The sequence below is a fragment of the Ambystoma mexicanum genome, chromosome 6p, assembly GCF_040938575.1.
Source record: "Ambystoma mexicanum isolate Mex_15411 chromosome 6p, UKY_AmexF1_1, whole genome shotgun sequence".
NCBI lineage: Eukaryota > Metazoa > Chordata > Amphibia > Caudata > Ambystomatidae > Ambystoma > Ambystoma mexicanum.
Genome location: NC_090935.1, coordinates 153,908,209 through 153,929,997, shown reverse-complemented (window position 1 = coordinate 153,929,997; position 21,789 = coordinate 153,908,209). Strand labels below are relative to the sequence as shown.

Genomic DNA, 21,789 nt, shown 5'->3' with positions numbered 1-21,789 from the left:
CAGATATGGAATTTTGGACGTTTCTGTGCAGAGCAGTGATCCATTGCCACCGAACATTGCGACTGTGCCATGCCCACCCGAAGCACAGCTGATTGTGAAGTACAAATCCCGATTTAAATAATTGCAATACGATTGCCTTTTTGTAAATAAATGTTATTGTACAGTGTACCTGTAAACCTAACCCCTACCTTCACCATCATGGGAGGCGAACAAGCTGGATGTCATCTTTGAATTCTCTCTATTCACCTCACATATGTGCATGTATATATTTTTCTCATGTCTCATCTCATGTAAATGTAAATGCTGCGCTCTGTTAACGGAGGGGAGGCTTGCGCATTGCAAATAATAAAAAACAAACAAACAAACAAATAAATCTCACTTTTAACTCAGCTCCTGTGGTACTTTATACTTTCCCTGACCTTCCGCCAAAAATTAAATGTCTCAATTTGGGCTGCAAAGCTTGCAGACAACGGGGACAAAATTGGGGCACTTGGAACTCGCCAGCCAAGCGGGCCGTGGCATTTGGGAGAGAAGCCAGTTCGCATTTGCACATTGAGGCGCACTACATAAACGGATTCTAAACTTCAAGTTCTCACAGATGCCTATACTACGTGATGTTGCAAATAAAGAATGCGAAGGACAGCGCCCAGATGAGGCCCACAAGTCGCACTGGAAGTATAAGGGTCTATTGTTTTTTGACCTTGAGACAGGGACCATGCCGAAAGAACTACATTTGAAGGGAGTGCGCAATAACGTAAGAGACGATAAGACAGAAAATTCAGAAACTAGACAGAGTTTCATTTTAGGTCAGTATACGAAAAATCGTTGTCAAGAGCACGGTCCGTTTTACAGACTGCATTACGAAGAGACACAATGGAAATTTCAAATATAATGTAAGTACATCTTTACACGCTTTTATACCGGAATGAAGATTTAATGAATGAATGCATGAATAAATGAATGAATGAAGAGCTAGGAAAAGCAAGTAAAACTGTTCGTAGTGGGCACATGGGCATGCAGGTCCACTGGTCTCACCGATCTCGGTCCTTGGCCCAGCCACTTTTCCCTGCACTGCCTACCTGCACTACGGGACTGTCTCTGTATCCTTCAGCCCCTTCTCCCGGCATTTACCTTGCACTTGCCACCAGCTGGCCCTATTATTTAATTTGTATTCAACTAACCATGTACAGCCCTTCCCCATGCGCGATCAGAAAGACACCTGGCCTAGTAGGATCGTTGTCTGTCTGTCCTTGTTCCCCACCTGCCTCGTCACGCCTAGAAACACGAGTATAGGCGCGTTACAAATGCCATATCATATCATTCCTCACGCATGTAGACTAACTGTCGTTTATCATTGTGTGTTGGCCTCGATTTATCTCGTTACTTTTCGCATTGATTTTAGAGACGAACATACTCCATTGAACTATCCTTGCAAGCAAATAGTTTCTGATCGGCCGTAATAAATAAAATGAGTAATATTAATGAATTTCGGCTAGCGAGACTAATTATCATTTTTTTATTTTCATAACAGGTATTTGATCCCATTCTGCCACTGCCATCTGTTTGAGACACCGGCGAATGGATTCTTCAGCAGACACCTGCAGCTTCGTGTCAACAACTGGAGCACGATCACCATATTATGGGACGATCGCCAAGGGCCCACATGCCCTTACGCTGTACTAGTGGCTAGAAGCAACATAACCACCTTTAGGCTGGACTAGTGCCTAGTTGATGGAACAGGCTTGCGGTTCACCGTGCTTCCAAAGCGATTCTTTTTACGAAAATGAACACCCTGTGTACCATGAAGGAACAGCGCATGACTCAAGATGAAATGGAACAGTTATTGCGGATACAGATAAAAGAAAATAAATGGCTTCCGGAGTTCATATGGCAATTGCTGAATATTCTCTAAACATTTAAGGTCAAATAAATGTACTTTACCAAATGTACCGTGTTGCTGTTTCATTTTAAAGTACAGTTTCATATTCCGAATTGTGGCGCGCTGTGTTGTGAGTTGATCTGTGTTGGTTTCCGGGTTCTGTGTGGAGTCGCGCAGAAGACGACTGGGCGCGTTTGCCTTCGCAGCACAGTAACGTCACGGGGAGAGGCGGGGAATATGAATGTTTTGATAATGTCAGGCTCCGGGGCGGGGGAATTGATTTAGTGCCGCAAAAGCAGGCCAGCCAGGGCAATCGGGGAAAAGATAGGATTATCAGAAAATGGCGGTTCCCTGGTGCTTGTTTTCACGTGCGTTTAATGGACGAAAACTCGGGTAAGGTCCATAGGAAAGTTTTCTAAAATCGAGCCACTTAGGCTTAAAAAAACATGGCCGACCCGTAGGGACAATAAAAAATTTTACTAGACCATGCCTTTAATTGAACAGTTTGGTTTACAGCATTTTGCGGAAGACGTGGTAAGATATTTCATTTCTAAGTGCCGTGGGGAGGGCGTTCCAATTTTTGGGGGCTAGGTGTTGAAAGCTGGAGCCTCCTGCTTTTGTTCTTTTGAATGTGGGTACATATATTAGATTAGAGAGATGTGTTCTGATGGGTCTGGTGGAGGCGTGAGTGGTGATTCTGTCAGAAAGGTAGGGAGGGAGGGGCATTGAGAGACAGACATTTGTGTGTAATGGCCATGGCTTTAAAGAGAATACGTTCTCTGATTGGCAGCCAGTGTGCATCTTTCCTTGCTTGTGAGATATGTTCCCTTTTAGTAATTTTCAGAGCTGCTCTGAGGGCATTATTTTGGGTAACTTGGAGCTTGTTAATGTTAAGGCAGAAGTGCCTAGGAAGAGGGCAGTGCAGTAGTCAAGCTTGGAGCCTACAGTGGTTCTAGCAATAGACAGGTGGTTTTTGATTAAGAGGAAAGGCTTAACAGCGTTGATGATCTTTGTGGAGAGTGCAGCGGATGAGGCTCTGGCACTAACCCGACGTGTCATAGACAGGGAGGCGTCAAGATACACTCCAAGAGTTTTTACTACCGAGGATGCAGTAATGGTGGTATTGTCGATGTTGAAGGTGCTATATTGGGGGGGAGAGCTTATTGACAGTTTCTTTGGTGCCTACCACAAGGATCTCTGTTTTGTCTCTATTGAGACAGAGGCCATTGGCAGCCATCCAAGTTTGGATGGTTGTGTAGATTTTGGTTAGTGCTGCAGCGTCTTGTTGGTAGATACCAGATAGAGGGAGGATGACTTGTGTGTTGTCAGCATAGTTTGTGTAGGCTATGTCACAGCGATCAAGGTCATTGAAGAGGGGGAGGGTGAACATTTTATACAAGGTAGGAGCGGTACATGAGCCCTATGGGACTCCACAATGTATCGTGGTGGTAGAAGCACAGGCACTGTCCGAGAAGACTCATGAGTCTGCCTTTGAGAAAGGACTCGATCAAAGCTGTGGCTTGAGAGGAGAAGTGGGCTGCATTTATTAGTTGTCCTGGAGCAACTAAAGTTCTCAAGGATAGAACGGTACTTAGTATCTCTCCTAAAAACTGTTTATTCTGAGAGATTGGCACACACCGCTTAGGTGGAGTGCCAAAGGGATACTTAGTATCCCCCATAACTCTGCTCCTGTGACTTTTATGTCAGGCAGATCATCTCCTAGTTATGGCTGGTGGCAGTGGACGTGCCCTGCCAACTACTGTACAGTTTTTCTACCACAGGCTATGTCCATAGCCTCTGCAGTGCCAACTCAAGCACGGGCCCGTTCTTTTTTTGCCATTACTAGCATGGTTGCTCTTTGTCAGCCATTCTTCAACCATCCTGGGGGTTTGGGGTAGGCCGGTGTGTGTGTTTTGCCTTTGGCGAGATCCTTTGGGTGTCCCTGCATAGGCTCCAGAGAGTCTGGACAGGCAGGAAATGGGGAGGAGTCTTCCACCACCCTATGCTTTGTCTGCCAAAGTGCCTGAATGGGACCAGCTCCCACCAGGGGTCTGTCTGTCCTGATTGGACAGCCAAACACCCCTTTCTGTAAACTGCTAAGGAAGATTGCAGAGGAGTGAGTGCTGGAACTGGATAAAAAGGTGAGGCTTCTGCAGTGTAAAGCAAGTCGACCCAGGGAGGCTGAAGTAACCAAAGAAGAAGACGACCAGAGACAGCTGCAGACGCTTTGCAACACCGTGAAGCGGCCATTGCTGTCGTGACCCCATTTTCTGTGCGACAGAGGAGCTACGAAGAGGACTCGTTCCCTTTGACTGGTGGGGACAACCAGTCCCAAGACGAACTTTGTTTGAGCCGACTCTCGAGAATTTCCAGAGCCGAGAACCCCCATTACCAGGAGACCTGCTGCCCATTCCGAGTGCATCGTCGAGGAAAGGCCCAACTCGTCCAACTCTATGCCGTACCCATAAGAGTACTCCAGAGATCCGATCCAACTCGCCCAGACCACCGCAGCAGAGTGTGGGACAGTGAGAAGCGAAGAAGATTGACCAAGCGAATCACGTCCTTTGTTGGTGCTCCTGAAAAGGTGCCAAATCCACAGAGTGAGCCGATAAATTGAAGGAAACCATGCCCCAGGTACTCTCTCAAGACTGCTGCAGATCCCATCCATTTTCCTGGCTTTCATCATCAGACAAAGTAATCCGGTGGGCGAGTCCAGTGACGCCACATCTAGGAGAATCCAACCACAGTCTTTTCTTCTAACCTTAGGTGCTGTGGGGAGAAAGGTATTGCTTACCGTAATCCGTGAAGTCGTTTCAGGGTGTTGGAGGGCACCCAGGGGTTTCCAGGGTACCCCCTCTTGCCTCTGACTCAAGCTGCTGCTTGTGTTGCCTTAGCGAACCCTTAACAGGGTCTGCAACATTGGTTAAGCCTTCTTATATCTCCCTTCATAGAGATTAGAAAGTATTCACAGGAACTTTTGACTTCTGCTGCTGTAACAAGACTGAGCCTCACCAAACTGACTTTTAGCTCGGTTGCCTTTTGGTCTTTAAAAAGACTTGCTGTGCGTAGAAACTGCCTCTAGAACGCAAAGCTCTGCTAGGTTAACATTAAGCAACGGTTTTCCTTCACAAAAGATCTATCTTATATGTGTATGCAGAGTAAATGCCTTTACTGTATTTCTTCTAAGATTCGCGAGTGCGCGTTATTACCGATAATACAGTAGAACGGCCATTACTGTCAAAATCTCTAACAAGTGTACCGCAAGCAACTACAAACCAAGCACTGCCTTTGAAAAGTATTCCTATGTGTTTTGGTTATATGTGATAAGTAATTAAAAGTGATTCTGGTGTAAAATAAATCTATATTTTAATATACATTCATGTGTAAGTACTGCTTTGATATTGTAGTGCGTAGTAAGATTCAGTGTACTTACCTACAGCTCACATCTTCCTCCTCAGATAAGCCTGACTGCTCTGCCACACTACCACGGTTCCAGCAGCACAGACTGATACTAAGAGTTGGGGATCTACAAACCACTGGGATAGTTTACTGAAGTCCTGCTATAAAGTAGGACTTTTAGAAAACTCCCTTAAGACCTTCTTAAACTATTTTTTGTCAAAAATAAATGTTCAGTATTAATGTGAACCCAATTTTAATTTGCAAGATACAGCATTTAACAAATTAAAATTGCAATATAATAGCTACGTGTACAAAAAAAACAACTAATGCATAACCATTTGCCGTTTTCTGCCAATTACATAGCTTTCCTTTTGTTTTTTGGTGTACTGCTCTTATAGTGTGTTTGTAAAATATCAATTCAAAGGTGGCTGCGAAATTTTCTAAACAGTCTCATCAGTTTCTTAGTCCTTATTAGTTTGGGCTATTAGGTGGCGCTTTAGTGCCATCGATAAGCCAAAACTATTGCATTAGAGTACAGAGAGGGAGAAATGGCAACTGAGGGTCACAAGGTTTGTACTTGTTTGTCCACCCATTGACAGTCCATTGTCATTCCCACCCAGTTCCTTCCCAAAACACCTCCTTGTGGGAACTCATTGAGTTCGCTTTAATCAAGCTGTACCATCAAACGTTGTACTCAAAGGGCGCGCTAGTGTTTTCTCAAAGCTGTCTGAGAGGTAATGACTTAATTGGAGTTGTAAACACGCTATTGGTGTAATAAAAATGTCTTAAGGGGCGCTGCCTTCAAGGCACATGATTTATGAGCACTGCGTGTGTCCTTCACCAAAGTCATTGTTAATACCAAGCAATGGCTTGTGTATAAATATTAGGCATTTGCCAGGCACTGCTATTAAACACCAGTTTCCTATTTTTCTAAAACTTGATACCAGACAGAGAGATGTTTGTTTCGAGTGAGGAACGGTGGACCAAATCATTCTGGACAGGACTAGATCTACACCTTACGTCTATTGGTTCCCCCCTCAAGGTTGGGCAACTACTGATAAGACAAAACACATACTTGTCTATGTAAATTGAACTCGTACTGATGAGGGCGGCATATCTGCGGAATCCCTATTGCAGTGCTTGAGAAGGCCGAAACACACTGTGTTGACATTTAAAGACAACAACAATTGACACTGCAACAAAGGGCAGGTCCTACAAAAAACATACACATAAATGTATCCTGGACTTGGCAGGGTTACTATATACTGCACTGCGAGGAGAGATTTATGTAGTTATAGATCTCAACTGTGTATCACTGTTTATTGTGTGTCGGAAATGAAATGCTAAGTTATTACACGGGATATAGATTTGTATGACGGTCTGAAGAAGGACCATAGATTGTGTATATATGAATTGCTTTTAAAGAAAATGTGTTTGGTACAAATAAAAAACGTGTGTTGTGGAAGAAATAGAAAAGTTCTAATACCAAATGGACAACAAGTTCTTTTTTGGGTGCTACCTAAAAAATCCTTTATCATTGGTACTTTTGATGTGTCAATGAGGATTCCCGACAAGAGCCAAAGTAACACTCTGTATGAATGAAAGGGAATGCAAGTCCATACAGTTCTTTGAAGTTAAAAATATTCCTCAAAGAGTGGTCGTGTATATCTAAATCTGTTTTTCTTGTGAAGTTTGAATCTTATAACATCCAGAACCAGTATTCTCCAATTGTAGACGTTGCTGAAGTAAAGAGAAGAGCAAGCATTACCCAAGCCAGTAGGCAAATCCTTTCTACAGCGAAACCAGTCCTATTAGCATCTAACCACATGTCTTTTGAAGTTGTTAAAGATCCAGAGTCATCCGATACAAAGATGACAAGAAAATTCAAAGCTGGAAGAATGCCAATACAGCTTTACGGTAGGTACTGGAACCAAGAAAGTGTGCATGAAGCTAGGAAAGGGAGCTGGGTGCGTTTGAGAAGATTCAGTTCATAACCTGTAAGGCTGATACTGTTGAAGCTGAGAGAGAAACAGTTTTGGAAGCCAAGACAGATTATATTGTTAACAGTAAGACAGATGGAAGAGGCTGTCCCTTTCCTATGGCATAGGAAGGAAGATTGCCTTGCCTACTTATGGAGGTCTAAGAGCATTGCCTTTAAGTTGCCTAACAATCATCAAGTACCAAGTAGAAGTCAAGCTAATAGAACTGTTGTAGTCTATAAAATTGTCAGAACATTATATTGAAGCAGTGGAATACTGTGGCCCAAAGGAGCTTGTTTCCACAGTGAAAACAGCAGAAAGAAGTTGTCGAGCGGAGATCAAACACCCTAAGAAGAAGAATCCTGACAAATGATATTAAAGACGCTGCAGCGGCTACAAACATATGGACAGTGATTGAAGAAGAAGCAGTACTTTTGTATTTTGAACTATATTTAGTCCATCCAGGATTACCATTGCCAGTGCTCCAGATAGGATTTTGAGGTGGGAGTATTTTACTCCCTATTTTTAAACTTTGAGAGTAAATGTGATTTTAAGAGAGTAAAAATGACTTTTCTCCTTTGCAGGAGAGTAAAATGTATGTGCAATCCAGCCGTCCTGTGCAAAAAATGTATGGAACTCATTACTATGTGGCAGCATTTTGCATTGTGACAGAATGCACCTTTCATTATTTCTCGAAGGTCTGCCCATTTGATCTCCCTTGTATATATTTAAAGGTTGAAAACACAATAACCTAGCCAATTACATTATAACGCAAGCATGAATTGTATTGTGTGTTTTGGAGGTAGCAGAATTGTCTGTTGATGTTTAATGAAAGTCCTCATTTCCTGGAGCTATTACTACCTAATGGTATGCCAATATTATGATACAACAGTGCAGGGAGGCAAGGACTCCATGCTAAATTCTATATCTAATCTCATGGTCAAATGGTTATTTAGATAGCGCTTTTGGCAAAGCGCTGTACTTGGAACATATTTATCATAATGATCACCAAACCGAAGTCAGTACTCCTTTAATCGACCTGGAAAGGATAAAAAGGCTGAGTTGGCCCTGCCGGGGTTCGAACCCACACCCTACAGATCATGCACAGATTGCAGCAAGAAGTGCTCAAATGGCTGAGCTATCTTATTGGCTAACATCCTTTAGCGGTCGGTTAACTGAGTATCGACTGAGGTATAATAGTCACAGTGCCTAGATGTTGGACGAAACATGTATGAAGCGCTACATAAAGTAAAAAACCTATCTGGAGTATCACAGGAGTAGGTTTTGCTGAGTATCTATTTCAATTAAAAATGTAACTCATTTGTTTGTTTTTGAACAGCGCTTGCACTTCCTGGAGAGTCAGGTTTTGGATGCTTTAACTGTAGTCTTGACGATTTAAGAGGCTAAAACACCTGTGATTGGTGTAATGCCAAACACTCACCCTTGAGCAAAACTCTGCTTCCATTGACCCTTTATAGTAATGTACCCCATTGACTGCAAGGTTGAATGAATGTAAACTAGACCGTGCATAGTCATCATTTTACACACTGTTTTTATAATTAGAGTGTAAATGAAGTGTAAAAATGATCTGCCTATGCATGATTATGCACACAGCACAGGAACTCTGAAAAATACAGTTTTGCTTTCACTGGAAAGAAAAGCATAATTTGTTACAAAATGTTAATTCTCAATGGCAACTTAGTTTTCCATCTTATTAATAATACCAATCTAAAATGCAAGGAAAATAAATATTCATAGAGCTTCTGTTTGCTCCATGAGCATCAACACAGGAGAAGCTAAATGGAAATAAACCATTTCTTTAATCACGGTGTGCAGTTTTTTTTTTTTAAAAGTCTTCAGAGAAATACATTCTGTTTCAGAGACTTTTATCCATGGCATGCAATTACATCCATGTAGATAGAAATCAAAAGAAGCTTTCTGGTTTGTGTCAAGTAATCCGACCTTTGCACTGCCCCGCTGTGCTAAACTTGTGTGTAAATGTACACAGGAAAATAATAAAGCTGTTGTATTTACAGGATTTTCATGAGTAAAAAGGCCTAGTACGCACCTTATCTGCAGGCCAGACCATTGGTGCCATTTTCTTCATTGGGATTGAAAGGGGAACTTTTCAACAGATCGATAAAGAACTGTTGCATGTGGATTTTTATTTGACTGAACTTTTGTTTCCTTTGGAACTTTCAAGAACTGATTCAAGACGTTTTTATGAACACTTGGAGAGTGAATTTGGACAAACCCGGTAAAGGGATATACCCAGGACAGGTGAGGGTTAACCAAGTCATTGATTGTTTTATAATCATTTATGTTGTTTATTATTTGCTTTGTAAGTTTTATTGTTTAGTGTGAGGGCCAGTATTGTGTATGCTAGATTATCCCTTAGAACCTAGGCTATGTAGAGTAGGTTTTCTTTGCACTTTTTGCTATCAATAAAATGTCTAATGTTGAGAAAATCACAAGCAGTTGTCCGCCTCACATTACCAGGCCTTGCACATTCTTAAAAATCCCACTGGACCTGCAGAGCGAGTTCCTAAATTTACATATTCGACCTTAGAGAAATACACTTGCCCCAAGGTGACTGGTATACAATATTTACCAGTGCTTTTTGTAAAATGGTGCATGTTGCCATAAGCGAAGTTCATATTTGGTGCAATGCTGACAAGCATGCACAGTTAAACTTGTACTTGCCATTTACTGCAAACAAAGTGTGCTTGCAGTAAATGAAAAATAAGTTTCTAACATCCCCATACTCGCCAGCAAGGTACAGAATCATGAAAATGCTTGTGGGCTAGCAGATTTTGCGAGCCCTGATTACTGACCCCTCACAATGGCCAGTCAATGGATGTGCAAATAACCAAACAACGCCTATACGCTGTGTCCCTCCTCATGTGCCATTTCTCCCCATCTGTACTTTAATGCCATAGTTTCAGCTTATAGGTGTCGCAAGCTACACCCAAAAGCCCAAACTAACAATGAGCAAAACAGGAACACCACAACACCTTCAAAAAATGATATATCAAAATGAACACAATGTCCAAAACAGCTTCAAAACAAAGAAACATGAACCTTCACAAGCTAGCACATTTGAACTAGAACAAAAAAAAGTACAAGACAACATGCCAACGAAACATACAGCAGATCGGTCCATAGAATTCAGCCAACAACCTCACTTTTAATACACCTGAATCAACACACACTCACCAAAACAAAATCACAGCTCAAACAAATAATTTGGCACCATCACAACTTAGTCAACACTCTACACCTCTCCAACCAACTGTTAAAACCCACCACAAAGCGCAGATGACCCTACTCCTTCAGGTCTCCGATTTGGAAACATAGACCTCAGGAGAAAAAAATATATGTATAGAAATCACAAACCATGAAGAGAACTCATTCGCACAAAAACTGTTCATCCTGGCTCTACCGGCGCCAACAGTGGCACCACAACATCGTGTCTGTTCATGCTAATCCCCTTCTCTTTCAGATTCACCACAGCACCCAGAGACCATGGAAATGGCAGCGGTATAAACCCAAATAAAATATTACCTGGATGTTACCTACCCTCATTGTGAACACCCAGACTCTACTCCATAGCTGCTAATGTGAAATACATGAGCGGCAAAGCCTCTCTATAAACCTGCGTGGGCTTATCAGTGATGGATAGCAACACCCAATTCATAAACTTGTATTGCCCTTTCTCAAGAGCTCCCTGCCACTGTGTGTCTTGAAATGAAAACATTTTTACATTGAAAAGAAACAATGTAAAAAGCTCAGACTAGTCCCCGATCTACAGAAAACACAGCGGGCAAATAAACAAAAGCGCAGCGCAGATGAAACACTGTCCCATGAATGGCAATTGGAAAAATGCAACGTTTGTACTACTGAACATTTAGTCCAGAATGTTTCCTCTCAAAAAAATTGCAGAACCAATAATTGTGTGTTCTGTAAAATGAAAAAAGACATATATGAAAGATAAAATACCTTTTCAACGAGAGCACCATAACTCTAGCCAATATAACTTCAATAAATTAGCTAAAACAATGATACATATCATGATGTGCAGATCTGGAAGCTCAGCCACTTATAGTTACTGCCATTTTTGCACTGCAACGTTCACCAGAGTGGTGCTGTAACAGGGAGATGCTGGTGCACTTTGAGCCTCTTATTGAAATGCACTGGTATGAATCAATAGTTCGGGGAGACAGCATGACTCATTTCTGTGGAAAAACGAATATAAAACGATGGTCACTTTACTGCTATTAGTGGATCTACTGTTAGCTCTATGAGGGTTGGATAGAAGCAACCAGTTGCACATCCACAGTAGGCAGGGGCTTGCAGTCACATGGTAATAAAATAAATAGTAAGTTGTCATGACTCCTATAGTCATGGGGGATGAGATAGACCCAAGGTGTGTGTGACCGAGTGCTCTTGTGCAAATAATAATCATAACATGTAATGTTTTGGAGGCCTTAGCTGGGAGGGTCATGAGAGCTAGCCTCTTTTCAGAAGGGGACATCCATGTGCTATTATCATTAATCATGTCCTGACTGCAGCTGCCCTACATTGTCTACACGTTTGGTGTGTGAACACAAGCTCATCGGTACTTGAAAAACGCAGAGATGCACCTGCCCTTTTTCTGCCCGCGTGTGTCAGCGCCTGATGTTGCCACTCACATTGGAATCGGCGTGCCCGCCCCATGATGGCAGTGGTACCATTCACCCTTTGCTCAGTTTACCTGCTCGCCCGGCTGTGCCGCTGCCTTCCTCTTCCTGCTAACTGTTTTCCTCGCCATGGTAGGAGACGCGGAGGCCTCGGAGCCGCATGGAGAAGGCGGGGTGTGCGTCCTGGCTCATGTACTATTAAATCTCGGGTGCTGCGGGCCCTGGGACAAACACCCAAGGATCTATTACGGCCCGGTCACTTCCAGCTCTCAGCACCCACGGCCACTGCCAGTCGCACAGAGTAGAGGGTACGAAGCTCAGAACCACAACTGCAAAAGCACTAGGCCAACACTGCCGCCATCTTGAATAAGGAACCCCCATTCAGTTTGCCTACAAATAATTTTTTTTATTGTTTACAAGTAACTTTAAAAAAAAACAGATAATGCTTTAATAGCAGTTTATAAAACATTAACAATTTAGTTACATTTCAATACGTTTTAGAATATATTTATATAAAATAGATATTGATACTGTTCAATAGTGTTCGCTTAAAATAATAACATACTTTTCAAAAAAATGTTTAAAATCGCTAAACACGTTGCAGCAAGGTAACACTTGAAGGAACATCTCTTCTTAAAAGGATGCAAAGCCTTACACTTTGAGAGGGTGTACGCTGGTTCTCGTCAGAGAAAAGGCCATAGCAACGCAGCGATATCACGTGACTGCCGCGGAAAATACACCCCGTTCAACACGACGTAATACATATCGACCTATGGCCGGTTCCTGCTCACGAAAATCGCAATGGTGATGTCAGACGCTATGTGAATGGTAGGGAACGTGTCCGAAGTCACGTGAAGAAGAGTAGGCGGGGAGTTGCTATGGTCTGGATGGGAACTAGACACTACCGGCTGCTGTTCCGTAAGTCCCTAAACCCAAGGGCGGGGGACAGTTTGCACCCCCTCTCCCCGTTCCCAGAGCCTCACCGGGACATTTGTCAGTGTGACACCTCTCCTGTTTGGCACCTCCAATGAGGGTGCCCAACGGGGAAGGTGTTTGGCTGCCAGGACAATGTCCCAAGGAGCTTCAGCCAGCAGATAGGCTCTCACGTTTCCTTGCGTCAATAGAGCCTTTCCTTGTGAACCTATTAGACACTGATGGGAGAGAGGGAGGACTGTTACCAGGGAATTTTTGTCTTTTAAGTAATTGTTATGGGAGTGCTCAGAAGTGAGAAGGGTGCCTAATGTTGCATGCTTTATGAAATAATGAATATAGCTTGCATCTATAACGATACTGAAGTTTTTTTTGGTTTTGTTATGTGTTGAAATGCTATCTGCCAGTAATGTTACCAAAAAAGTAGAAGGGGTGGGCGGTTTGGGGGCGCGAATGAGGCCCTATGGAATTGCGAGCACTGCATTTGGGGGTTTAAAGTAGCAGGCCTTTTTTTTCATGTCTTGCCCCACCTCCTTTGCAATGTTGGATACTCCCCAGCCTAAGCCATTTAATGGTTGTTTACGGCTTCGTGGGGCAACTGTGACATGTGTCCAGGTGCGTGACTTTAACCGTAATTAACACGTGTTAAAGTGTTTGGGTTGGGTGAGCCTGATTCAGTGGACAGCAGATAAAGGTTTGGGGCGGGGTGGCTCCTTCCTCTGGAGGAATAATGTTCATTTTGTGTGTGAAACGCTTTCTTTTAGGGAGCCTAGTTTATCTTTCCTTGTTGCTATCCTGTACAACTGCTATCTGATGACTGTGGTGCACCAGATTTCTTTTTTTAAAACCTTGTAATCTGACTCTTCTGTCTAATCGCCTGCGTTAAAGTGATCGAAGTCTAGAATGTATTATTGTCCACGAAGATTCCAGTGCTGGTTAGGATTCCCTAGCAGTATGCCTCATCTTAACAGTGCAACTGAATCCGTGTTGTGCATTTTCACCCGTTGTTGTGGAAGAATCATGCTTTCACGTGAAAGACACCTTTGAGTAGAATACTTGTTTTACCTTCAAGTTTCAATGGTTTTTTTATGTTTCTGACAGATCAAACATTGTTAAATCCCAGTGTTTCTAGTAAAAGTTTGAAATGTAAAAACGACTGCTCATTATTATGAAGTTTCTTTGGTGGTAATAAAGCTGGGACTCGAGACACAGACCAGTGACATAACATGACAAGAGTACATTACAACACCCACTTTCAAAAGCATTGGCAAGTTGCCAGAATATATGCACAGCCACAACTGGTTCAGGAGCGTTTTTGTCTGTCTAACCCATCAAGTAATGCTTATTGTTGCAATGATAACTCAGTATTTTATTTACTAACTGAAACGTGATGCCCCGTATGAGTTTAGACAGCTTGCAAAGTGGACCATGCTTATTTTTTTTAAATACATTTGAGTGATTGAACATGGGTGTATGGTTGGATAAGTGGGCACGTGTGGATAATGAGTGGCTATGATGGACGAGTGGTTAAATGCCCTGTCTCCCTCCTGTTCAAGGTCTCTCATTCTGATTCCTTAATGAAGTTTACACTTCTTATACAAATGTATGTATTATGATTTTTTTTTTGTTTTGTTTCTGTTACCCTTTAAACATGTGTGCTGCTTTGTTAAAAATAAGCTACCTGCAACTTGCTTTAATTGTTTTGGAAGTAGATACACGTTTTGTAGACCATTTTAGCTTGTGTGGGGCTTTCCGTTGGGAATTTCCCATCACAGTATAATTTGTTTGAGCGTTCAAGGATAAGCATGGTGCTAGTGTTAAACAAAATTATAGGAATGATTGGCAGGCATTTAGTACTCTGCCATGCAGCCCCAGACCCTGTTTATCATTGTGCAATGTCCTCATGACCGCTGTGTATGGGGGCGGAGTCCAGTCAGCAAAGTCCCAGAATTTCAAGAGGGGAGGACCCTAAACCTAATGGTTTTGCCAGCCTCGTTTACATATTTACCCACGCCAGTGGTTAGATAACCGGCAAAATACAGAGCTCTCGAGTTTCTTTTGTCCATGTGGGAAGACCATCCAGAATTCCAAACAAAAACAGAACTGGGACTTAAATGGGCAAAACAGGACACTGTAGTATTGTTATGATGATGAAATGTGCTAAAGTCCTTGCGTTACGCATTGAGTATTTGATTCAGATGCTTGTTCACACGGATCAATCTGGCTTTATTAAACACCGTAGGACTTCTAGCAACATTTGTAATCTTTTATTGACTATGTCTAGGGCCCAGGAACTGGATGTGGCTGTGTTTTCTTTAGACGCCGAAAAAGCTTTTGATAGTGTTAATTGGCAATATATGTTTGCCGTGCTGAGGGCGATGAATTTAGGTGATGAATTTATTTAATGGGTCTCGCTTTTGTATGCTCGTCCTATGGCTAATGTTAAGACGAACGGTTTGTTGTCTGGTACCTTTAATCTTTGGAGAGGCACTAGGCAAGGATGTCCGCTTTCGACCTTGTTATTTGTGTTGGCTATTGTGCCACTTACGATTGCTCTGCAGAATGATTTGTCCTTGGAGGGTGTACCTTTTTAATGGAGTTTAGCAGAAAACTTGGTTGTATGCGGATGACCTTTTGAGGAATTTGGAAGTCTCTTTACTTTCATTGATGACTTTTTTTAACAGGTTCCATGATGCGTCTGGTTATTTGATTAATTGGTCGAAGTACAAGGCTTTGCCTATTAAGAGGAGTTGTTAGATCGTTGGTGACAGGCTTTGGTTTTCAATGGTGTGTTCACAAAATGAAGTATTTGGGGCTTTGGCTGACTCCGGTTGTGAATGATATGGTGGAAGCAAATCTAGGAGAGGCCTGTCGTGACTTGAAGTCATCTACGCTGAGGTGGTCGGCTTTGCGTTTGTCATTATGGGGTAAGGTGAACGCATTGAAGATGGTGACGACCCCCAAAATTAACTATATTTTGAGTATGCTTCCTATGTAGATTTGGGAAAGTTACTGGAGAATGATTGATGTCTCTATGCAATCCATTCTTTGGGATGGGAAACCTCCTGTGCTTAAATTGTGGAAGTTACAGCTTCCTGCTGACAGAGGGGGACTTGGGGTCCCGAATTTTAGGGCATATAATGTTGCCTTCTCTTGTCAGTTTTTGCTACCTTTTCTGGATGTATCTCCGGGTGCTTGGGCTGTTGCGGAGGCGAGTACTTTGGGTCCTCTTGCCCCTCGTGCGATACTTACTTCTGTTAGCAAACGTGGTAGGACACCTCCTTTGTCTGGGTTTTTGCTTGAGGTGTGGAGGGGCGTTCATGACATGTGTGGTTCATCTGCTCAGACATCACCTTCGGCTTCGATTTGGTTTAATAAATCAATCACAGAGGCTGGCAAGCCTATCTTTTGGTCGGAATGGTTTATTGGAGGTGTTCATTGGATCAAGGATATTTTCAGAGGTGGGAAATGGATTGATTTTGATATGTTATGTGCTGAGTTTAATATTGAGAATGTGTTTGTTGCGGATTACAGGAAATTGAAAAGGTGCATTGGTGAAATTGAGGTGAGTGATTTGAGGTTTTGGAAAATATGGCGGTGGATTGTCAGTCTGTGGCGAGCAAAATGTATCGCCGGATGGTTGCTAGCTACAAAGATAATACTGGCTTGGTGGATGATTGGAGTAGGAGATTAGATTGTGAGATTACCATTGAAATGTGGAATGAGATGTGTGCGAATGTGCAGCTTTGTTCGGTCAATTTGTGTGAGCGATCTAGGCAAAATAAAGTTCTGAACAGAGTGTTCTGGTGTCCGGAGAAGCTCAAAAGGAGGGGCATGTCTGATTCAGATGTGTGTTGGTGTTGTGGTTTGGATGTTGGAACTCTTGAACATATGCTTTGGGATTGTGTCAGGGTACAGGGCTTTTGGCACAAGGTTTGCAATATGTGTTTACGGGTCCTGGATTGCAACATTGATTTTGATTTAAAGATGATGGTTCTGGGGTCTGGTGAGTTGCTTGAAGATCTTTCTATGTCTGATAAGAAATTTTTGTTCAGGGGAGCTTCGGTGTCCAAGAAACTGATCTTGAGGGGTTGGAACTCCCGGATCCCGCCAACTGAAGATGGTTGGATTGATGAGATGAATTCCTTGGCAAATATTGAGAGGGTGATGTATAAGCGATTGAGGAAATTGCGGATACATGCTAAGGTGTGGGATGCATTCCTTCAACTGCATTAGTAAATAACTGTATGTAAACCTGTATTGGCAAGAGGAATGTATATATTGATAGGTGTTTTTTTTTTTTTAATTATTTATTTTGTTTTTTCTTTTCCTTCTCTTTCCTTATGTATTTTACTGTTACTTACAGTATGGTTCACCGCTTTTAATTTGCGTTTGCTTTGTGATTGATGTATTCTTGTTGTAGTAAAATTTTAAATAAACATTTTAAAAAAAAAGAAAAGAAATGTGCTGTGCCAGTGTAGCAGGTAATGTGGTCTTGGATTTCCTGTATATACCCTGGAATACAAATAGCACACAACCATACCACTTTTTTTAACTAGTTTGGAAACTAACACAGGAATTATGAATTCATGTTGTTTTCTGGATTGCCCATTGCTACCCTGGGAAGATGGCTATTGCTATTTATTTTGCCCAGACTTTTACTGATTCCAAATGGTGCAATTGGAGATTACCAGCATGTTAATATTTAGATCAGCTGCTGTCTGCGTTGGTGTGGAGGGGTGGCAGGCACAGCCTTGGTATACTGAAACGGGGCTGCCAGCTCAAGAACTATATTATTTTGCGGCAGTTGCCGTATGCTTAAATGGATGATCCAAAAACGTGTAGGAAAGCTCATTGTGCAGCAGAGTTTCTCCACAAGGTAGCTATGTTTCTTAAGGGCGACTGCCTTATAAATGATGCAGCAAGACTTGAAGGTGTTTTGTGCATGCGGTGGGAGCCAGTGAAGGTCGATGAGGGCCGGGGTGATGTGGTTGTATCTGCGTAGACCCTTGATGAGGTGTGCGGCTGTTTGTAGGACATTACTCTGGGCACAACGGGGAATGACAGGAGACTTTCGAGGAGTGCATGGCCCCCATTCAGGTGGGATAGGACCAGTGCTTGAACGGTGGATAAAGGTGTCTGGAGGGATGAAGGGTTTGACTTTTTGCCAGTGTGTCTTGAAGGAGAGGTGTTTGTTTATGTGGAACCCCAGGAATTTGGTGCAGGAGGTGAGCTCGGGTGTGAAGCCCTCAGAGTTCATGGTCAATAGCCAGGTCTGTTTCTCTGGGTGTTAGTTCTTGTTGGTGAGGAGTATAAATTCGGTCTTGGAGGGGTTGAGCTTCAAGTATGCACTGGACATCGCGAGCGGCAGGTTTTTTTGTATGTGCTTGATGGCGTCTATCTATAGCTATCTGCCAGCGTATTGGTGGATGTGGATGATGTGTATGGCTAGGAGGGCTCCCAGCGGCTCCATGTATAGAATGGCCAGTAATGAAGATGGCGTCCAGGTCATGAGTAGTGATGAGGTCGGAGATGTCTCTCTGCATGGGTGATAGCTGAACGGACGTTGGTCAGCATCACCTTCCGTGTTATGGATGGTGAGGGGCTGTTGATGGAGTCCAAGCCTCAGAGGAGGGGTAATGTTGGCGTTGCCTGGGAATGGCATGTGGGGGATGGAAGGAGAAAACACATGTCAGCGTGTGCTTACCTGTTGTCTGACCAGGGGTTCGGTCCAGTGGCGTAACACAAAATATCTGGGCCCCCGTGCAAGCCCTGCTAAGTGGGAACCCAACCTTCTCAAAAAAGCACAGGTGGTGCCACAGACCCTCGGGCCGGCCTGGACCACCAGGCAAGTGCAAATCCATGATGCCCATGCTGTCAACGTAAGGCGCTGAGCACGGCTTTAGAGAAAATATGTATCTTTTTTCTTTTTTTTCAGGGTACGTCCTTCCCCCCCCTGTTGCCCAAAAGTACCAGCCTCCACTGTGCGTTGACCAGTAAAATTTTATATATATATATATTATGCACATTCTAATGGTAGAGGCAGATGTTTTGTGAAGTATTTAAGGCCAGTGATGGCAGGTAAACACTTTTAGTGGAGTGGAATTACCATTTCCCACAAATGAGTATGAGTGACAGAGCGTAGTAATGTAACCGGTATAGGTGGGGTGTTCGCCAGAAAACATGCTTAAAATAATGGTTTTAAATGGTGCATTTTATGGCGAAACATTTGAGAAAAATGGTTTAAAAAGCCATACTATTTACAATTGGAGTTCTAGGCTAACACATGAAAAAAAAACAGTTGATGCAATTTCACCAGCAATGCATGGGAGCATTTCGCTACATTTTCATACCACCTGTGTTCACCACGTTAGCAGGACTACTGTAAGTCACTTGTATGAAGCTGCGGCCAAAATCTATTTTTGCCAGCAATGGTCCTAGCAAATAACTTTCCTAAAGCTGGAGAGAAAATCTATGCCAGTAAAGTTAACTGTAAATACATTTCTTGACACTGCTCGCACAATCTCTGCCAGTATGGGGACTGCCAAATAACTTTCATGAACAAGCAGACACAATCTTTGCCAGTAGGGTAACTGTAAATCTCCCACAAAGCTGCATACGCAATGCTAGTAACACTCATGAAGAATCACTTATTTTCACCCTCCATTACATTATTATTATTTTTTTTATCTCCCCTGCATTTGGGACAGCATTTGGGACTTTCAACTTTTTTTGTTGTTCAGGGCCTCAGGTGTGCCCCGAGCAGCTTCCCCCCATGCTGGCAGTCTTATGACACAGCAACATACTCCTTTCATTCAGGACATTGTGTGCCCTTTCAGCACGCATATTAAAGGCTGCCTTTTGCTAGCATTTTGGGCCATTTCCTCCCTTGGGCCCCCTTGCATTATTCCGCAACGCTCTCATCGCCTCATTGCCTTTTCCACTACATTAGAACCATGCTCTGTCAATAAGCGATTAATAGCTTGTCAGTGCACATTTAGTATTTCAGCTCCCTACCTGTCCTGTTACAATCTGCAGTTATTAACCGTCCCCTCCTCTGCATTCTTTTGACTGGTTTATAATATAAACACCTTATGGATGTTACCGTGGGCAATTCAAATTGAAACCATGACCAAATGATAAATGGGGCCAAACAGAGCTGTCCTGATTTGTGGACATGACTGGGGAAAAGGAAGGCAATTCAATACGAGCCCTTCAATTCTACCCCACTGATCTATTACTGAAGACTACGTAGGATTTATTTAAATATAGTACCTGTTCTAACATATAAAGAAAACCAAAGACAGAATTCTGTTTATGCAGCTGTGCAGGCATGCACACATTAATTATTATAATTTCTTATTTACGAGTTTTAATCACCAAAGTGATTTCTACAAGTGAAATCCAAGACCTGTTCCACTTTCTCTCCTGACAAGAACCATGTTGGGCTGCCTCTTTTCCGGCTCCTTTTTTCAACAACAAGGCAAGGGAGGGGAAACGGGGGAGAACAAAACAGAAATCTTACTAGGCCCAGTGACATTGAGAGCGCGCAAATGCACGGAAGGGGGGAGGAGTGGAAAGTAAGTGCATGGAAGGGGGGAGGAGTGGAAAGTGCAAAGCAGAGGAGAAACGGATAAATAACAATAAATAATAGAGGCAAACAGTGGTAGTGCAGCCAGCAATTTGCAAGTGCTAAGTTTAAGGCAGCAGACAGGGTAGGTCTGATAAGTGCAGGAAGAAAAAGGGGGGGCTGTATGGGTACAGATACAGACCCAAGTGCAAGGGGTGGCCCGGAGGCAGTGCGGGAGGGTGTCGGGTACCTGGGCCTGAGGGACAGAGGGTGGCCAGGTGCACAGTGCCAAGAGAGGACAGATCAGCAGCGGAGAGGGGGAGCGAAGGCAGAAGAAAAGAGGAAGGTCTTGAGGTGCTTCCGGAACTGGAGATGGATCTCCTCAAGTTTTAGAGTGGCAGGGAGGCTGTTCCAGAGGGAGGCCCCAGCCGAAGACAGATCTACCCCCAGCTTGTTTCTTTGAAAAACGACTGACCCTGAGGGAGTTGGAGTTAGAGGAGCGAAGAGCTCGAGAGGGGAGGTATTTGCGGAGGGATAGTTGAAGGTATTTTGGCCCCAGAAAGCCTTGTGGACAATGCAGAGGGTTTTGAATTTTAATCCTTGCATCCACTAGGAACCAATGGAGAGATTTCAGAGCTGGAGAGATACGATCCCAGGGCTTGAGGCCAAGGACAAGTCTTGCAGTCCTGTTTTGGATTAGTTGCAGAGGGCCGAGTGTAGAGGCAGATAGATTTAGAAAGGGGCTGTTACAATAGTCCAAGCTAGAGAGAACCAGAGCTTGGGATACCATGAACTTCTGGGGGAAGGAGAGGAAAGGCAGAGTACCTCTGAGGAGGAGCAGTCGGAAATTTGACTTTTTAGAGACCTCAGAGATGTGGGCAGAGAAGGAAAGGGTGGAGTCAAAGATGACCCTGAGGTTCTTAGCCTCGCAGGTGGGGGTAGGAGGAGGGCAAAGGGGGGCCGGCCAGCGAGTGAGGGGAAAGGATGGTGAAGGTGTGCCGATGAGGAGGATCTCTGTCTTGCTGGCATTCAGACAAAGATCATTGGCGGTACACCAATCTTGAATGGCAGTTAGGCAATCCGAGATGAGGGAGAGGAGGTGGCAGAGGGCAGCCTGAAAATGAGTTGAGTGTCGTCAGCGTAGCACTGATATTTTGACCAGAAATTGGCAATGTAGTGGGCGAGAGTTGCCAGGTATTGGTTGAAAAGCCAGAGCGAGAGGTTAGACCCCTTGGGAACACCACAGGTAGAGAGGAAGATAGATGAAAGGAAGGACCCAAGTTGGACCTGGGAGGGTCGATCTGAGAGGAAAGAGGTCAGCCAGGCCAGAGCCTGATCGGTGATACCCAGGTT

General features: G+C 43.4%; 2 protein-coding genes across 4 annotated transcripts in view; one reads left to right on the top strand and one right to left on the bottom strand.

The window, feature by feature from the left end:
• The window catches only part of DCAF12 (DDB1 and CUL4 associated factor 12), a 402,526-nt gene extending 390,222 nt beyond the window's left edge, over nt 1-12,304 (bottom strand). The window contains exon 1 of the mRNA XM_069626849.1: nt 12,011-12,304. Within this exon, the coding sequence (XP_069482950.1) occupies nt 12,011-12,067 (57 nt within the window). The 5' untranslated portion in view covers nt 12,068-12,304. The remainder of the gene's footprint in view (nt 1-12,010) is intronic.
• Nucleotides 12,305-12,701: 397 nt separating this feature from the next.
• UBAP1 (ubiquitin associated protein 1) overlaps nt 12,702-21,789 on the top strand; it is a 391,833-nt gene continuing 382,745 nt past the window's right edge. For 2 of the 3 annotated variants that reach the window (XM_069626847.1, XM_069626845.1), the window contains exon 1: nt 12,726-12,854. The gene's annotated coding sequence lies outside the window, so the exon portion shown is untranslated. Of the gene's footprint in view, nt 12,855-21,789 lie in introns of all 3 variants that reach the window. The other variant, XM_069626846.1, reaches the window with a different exon arrangement.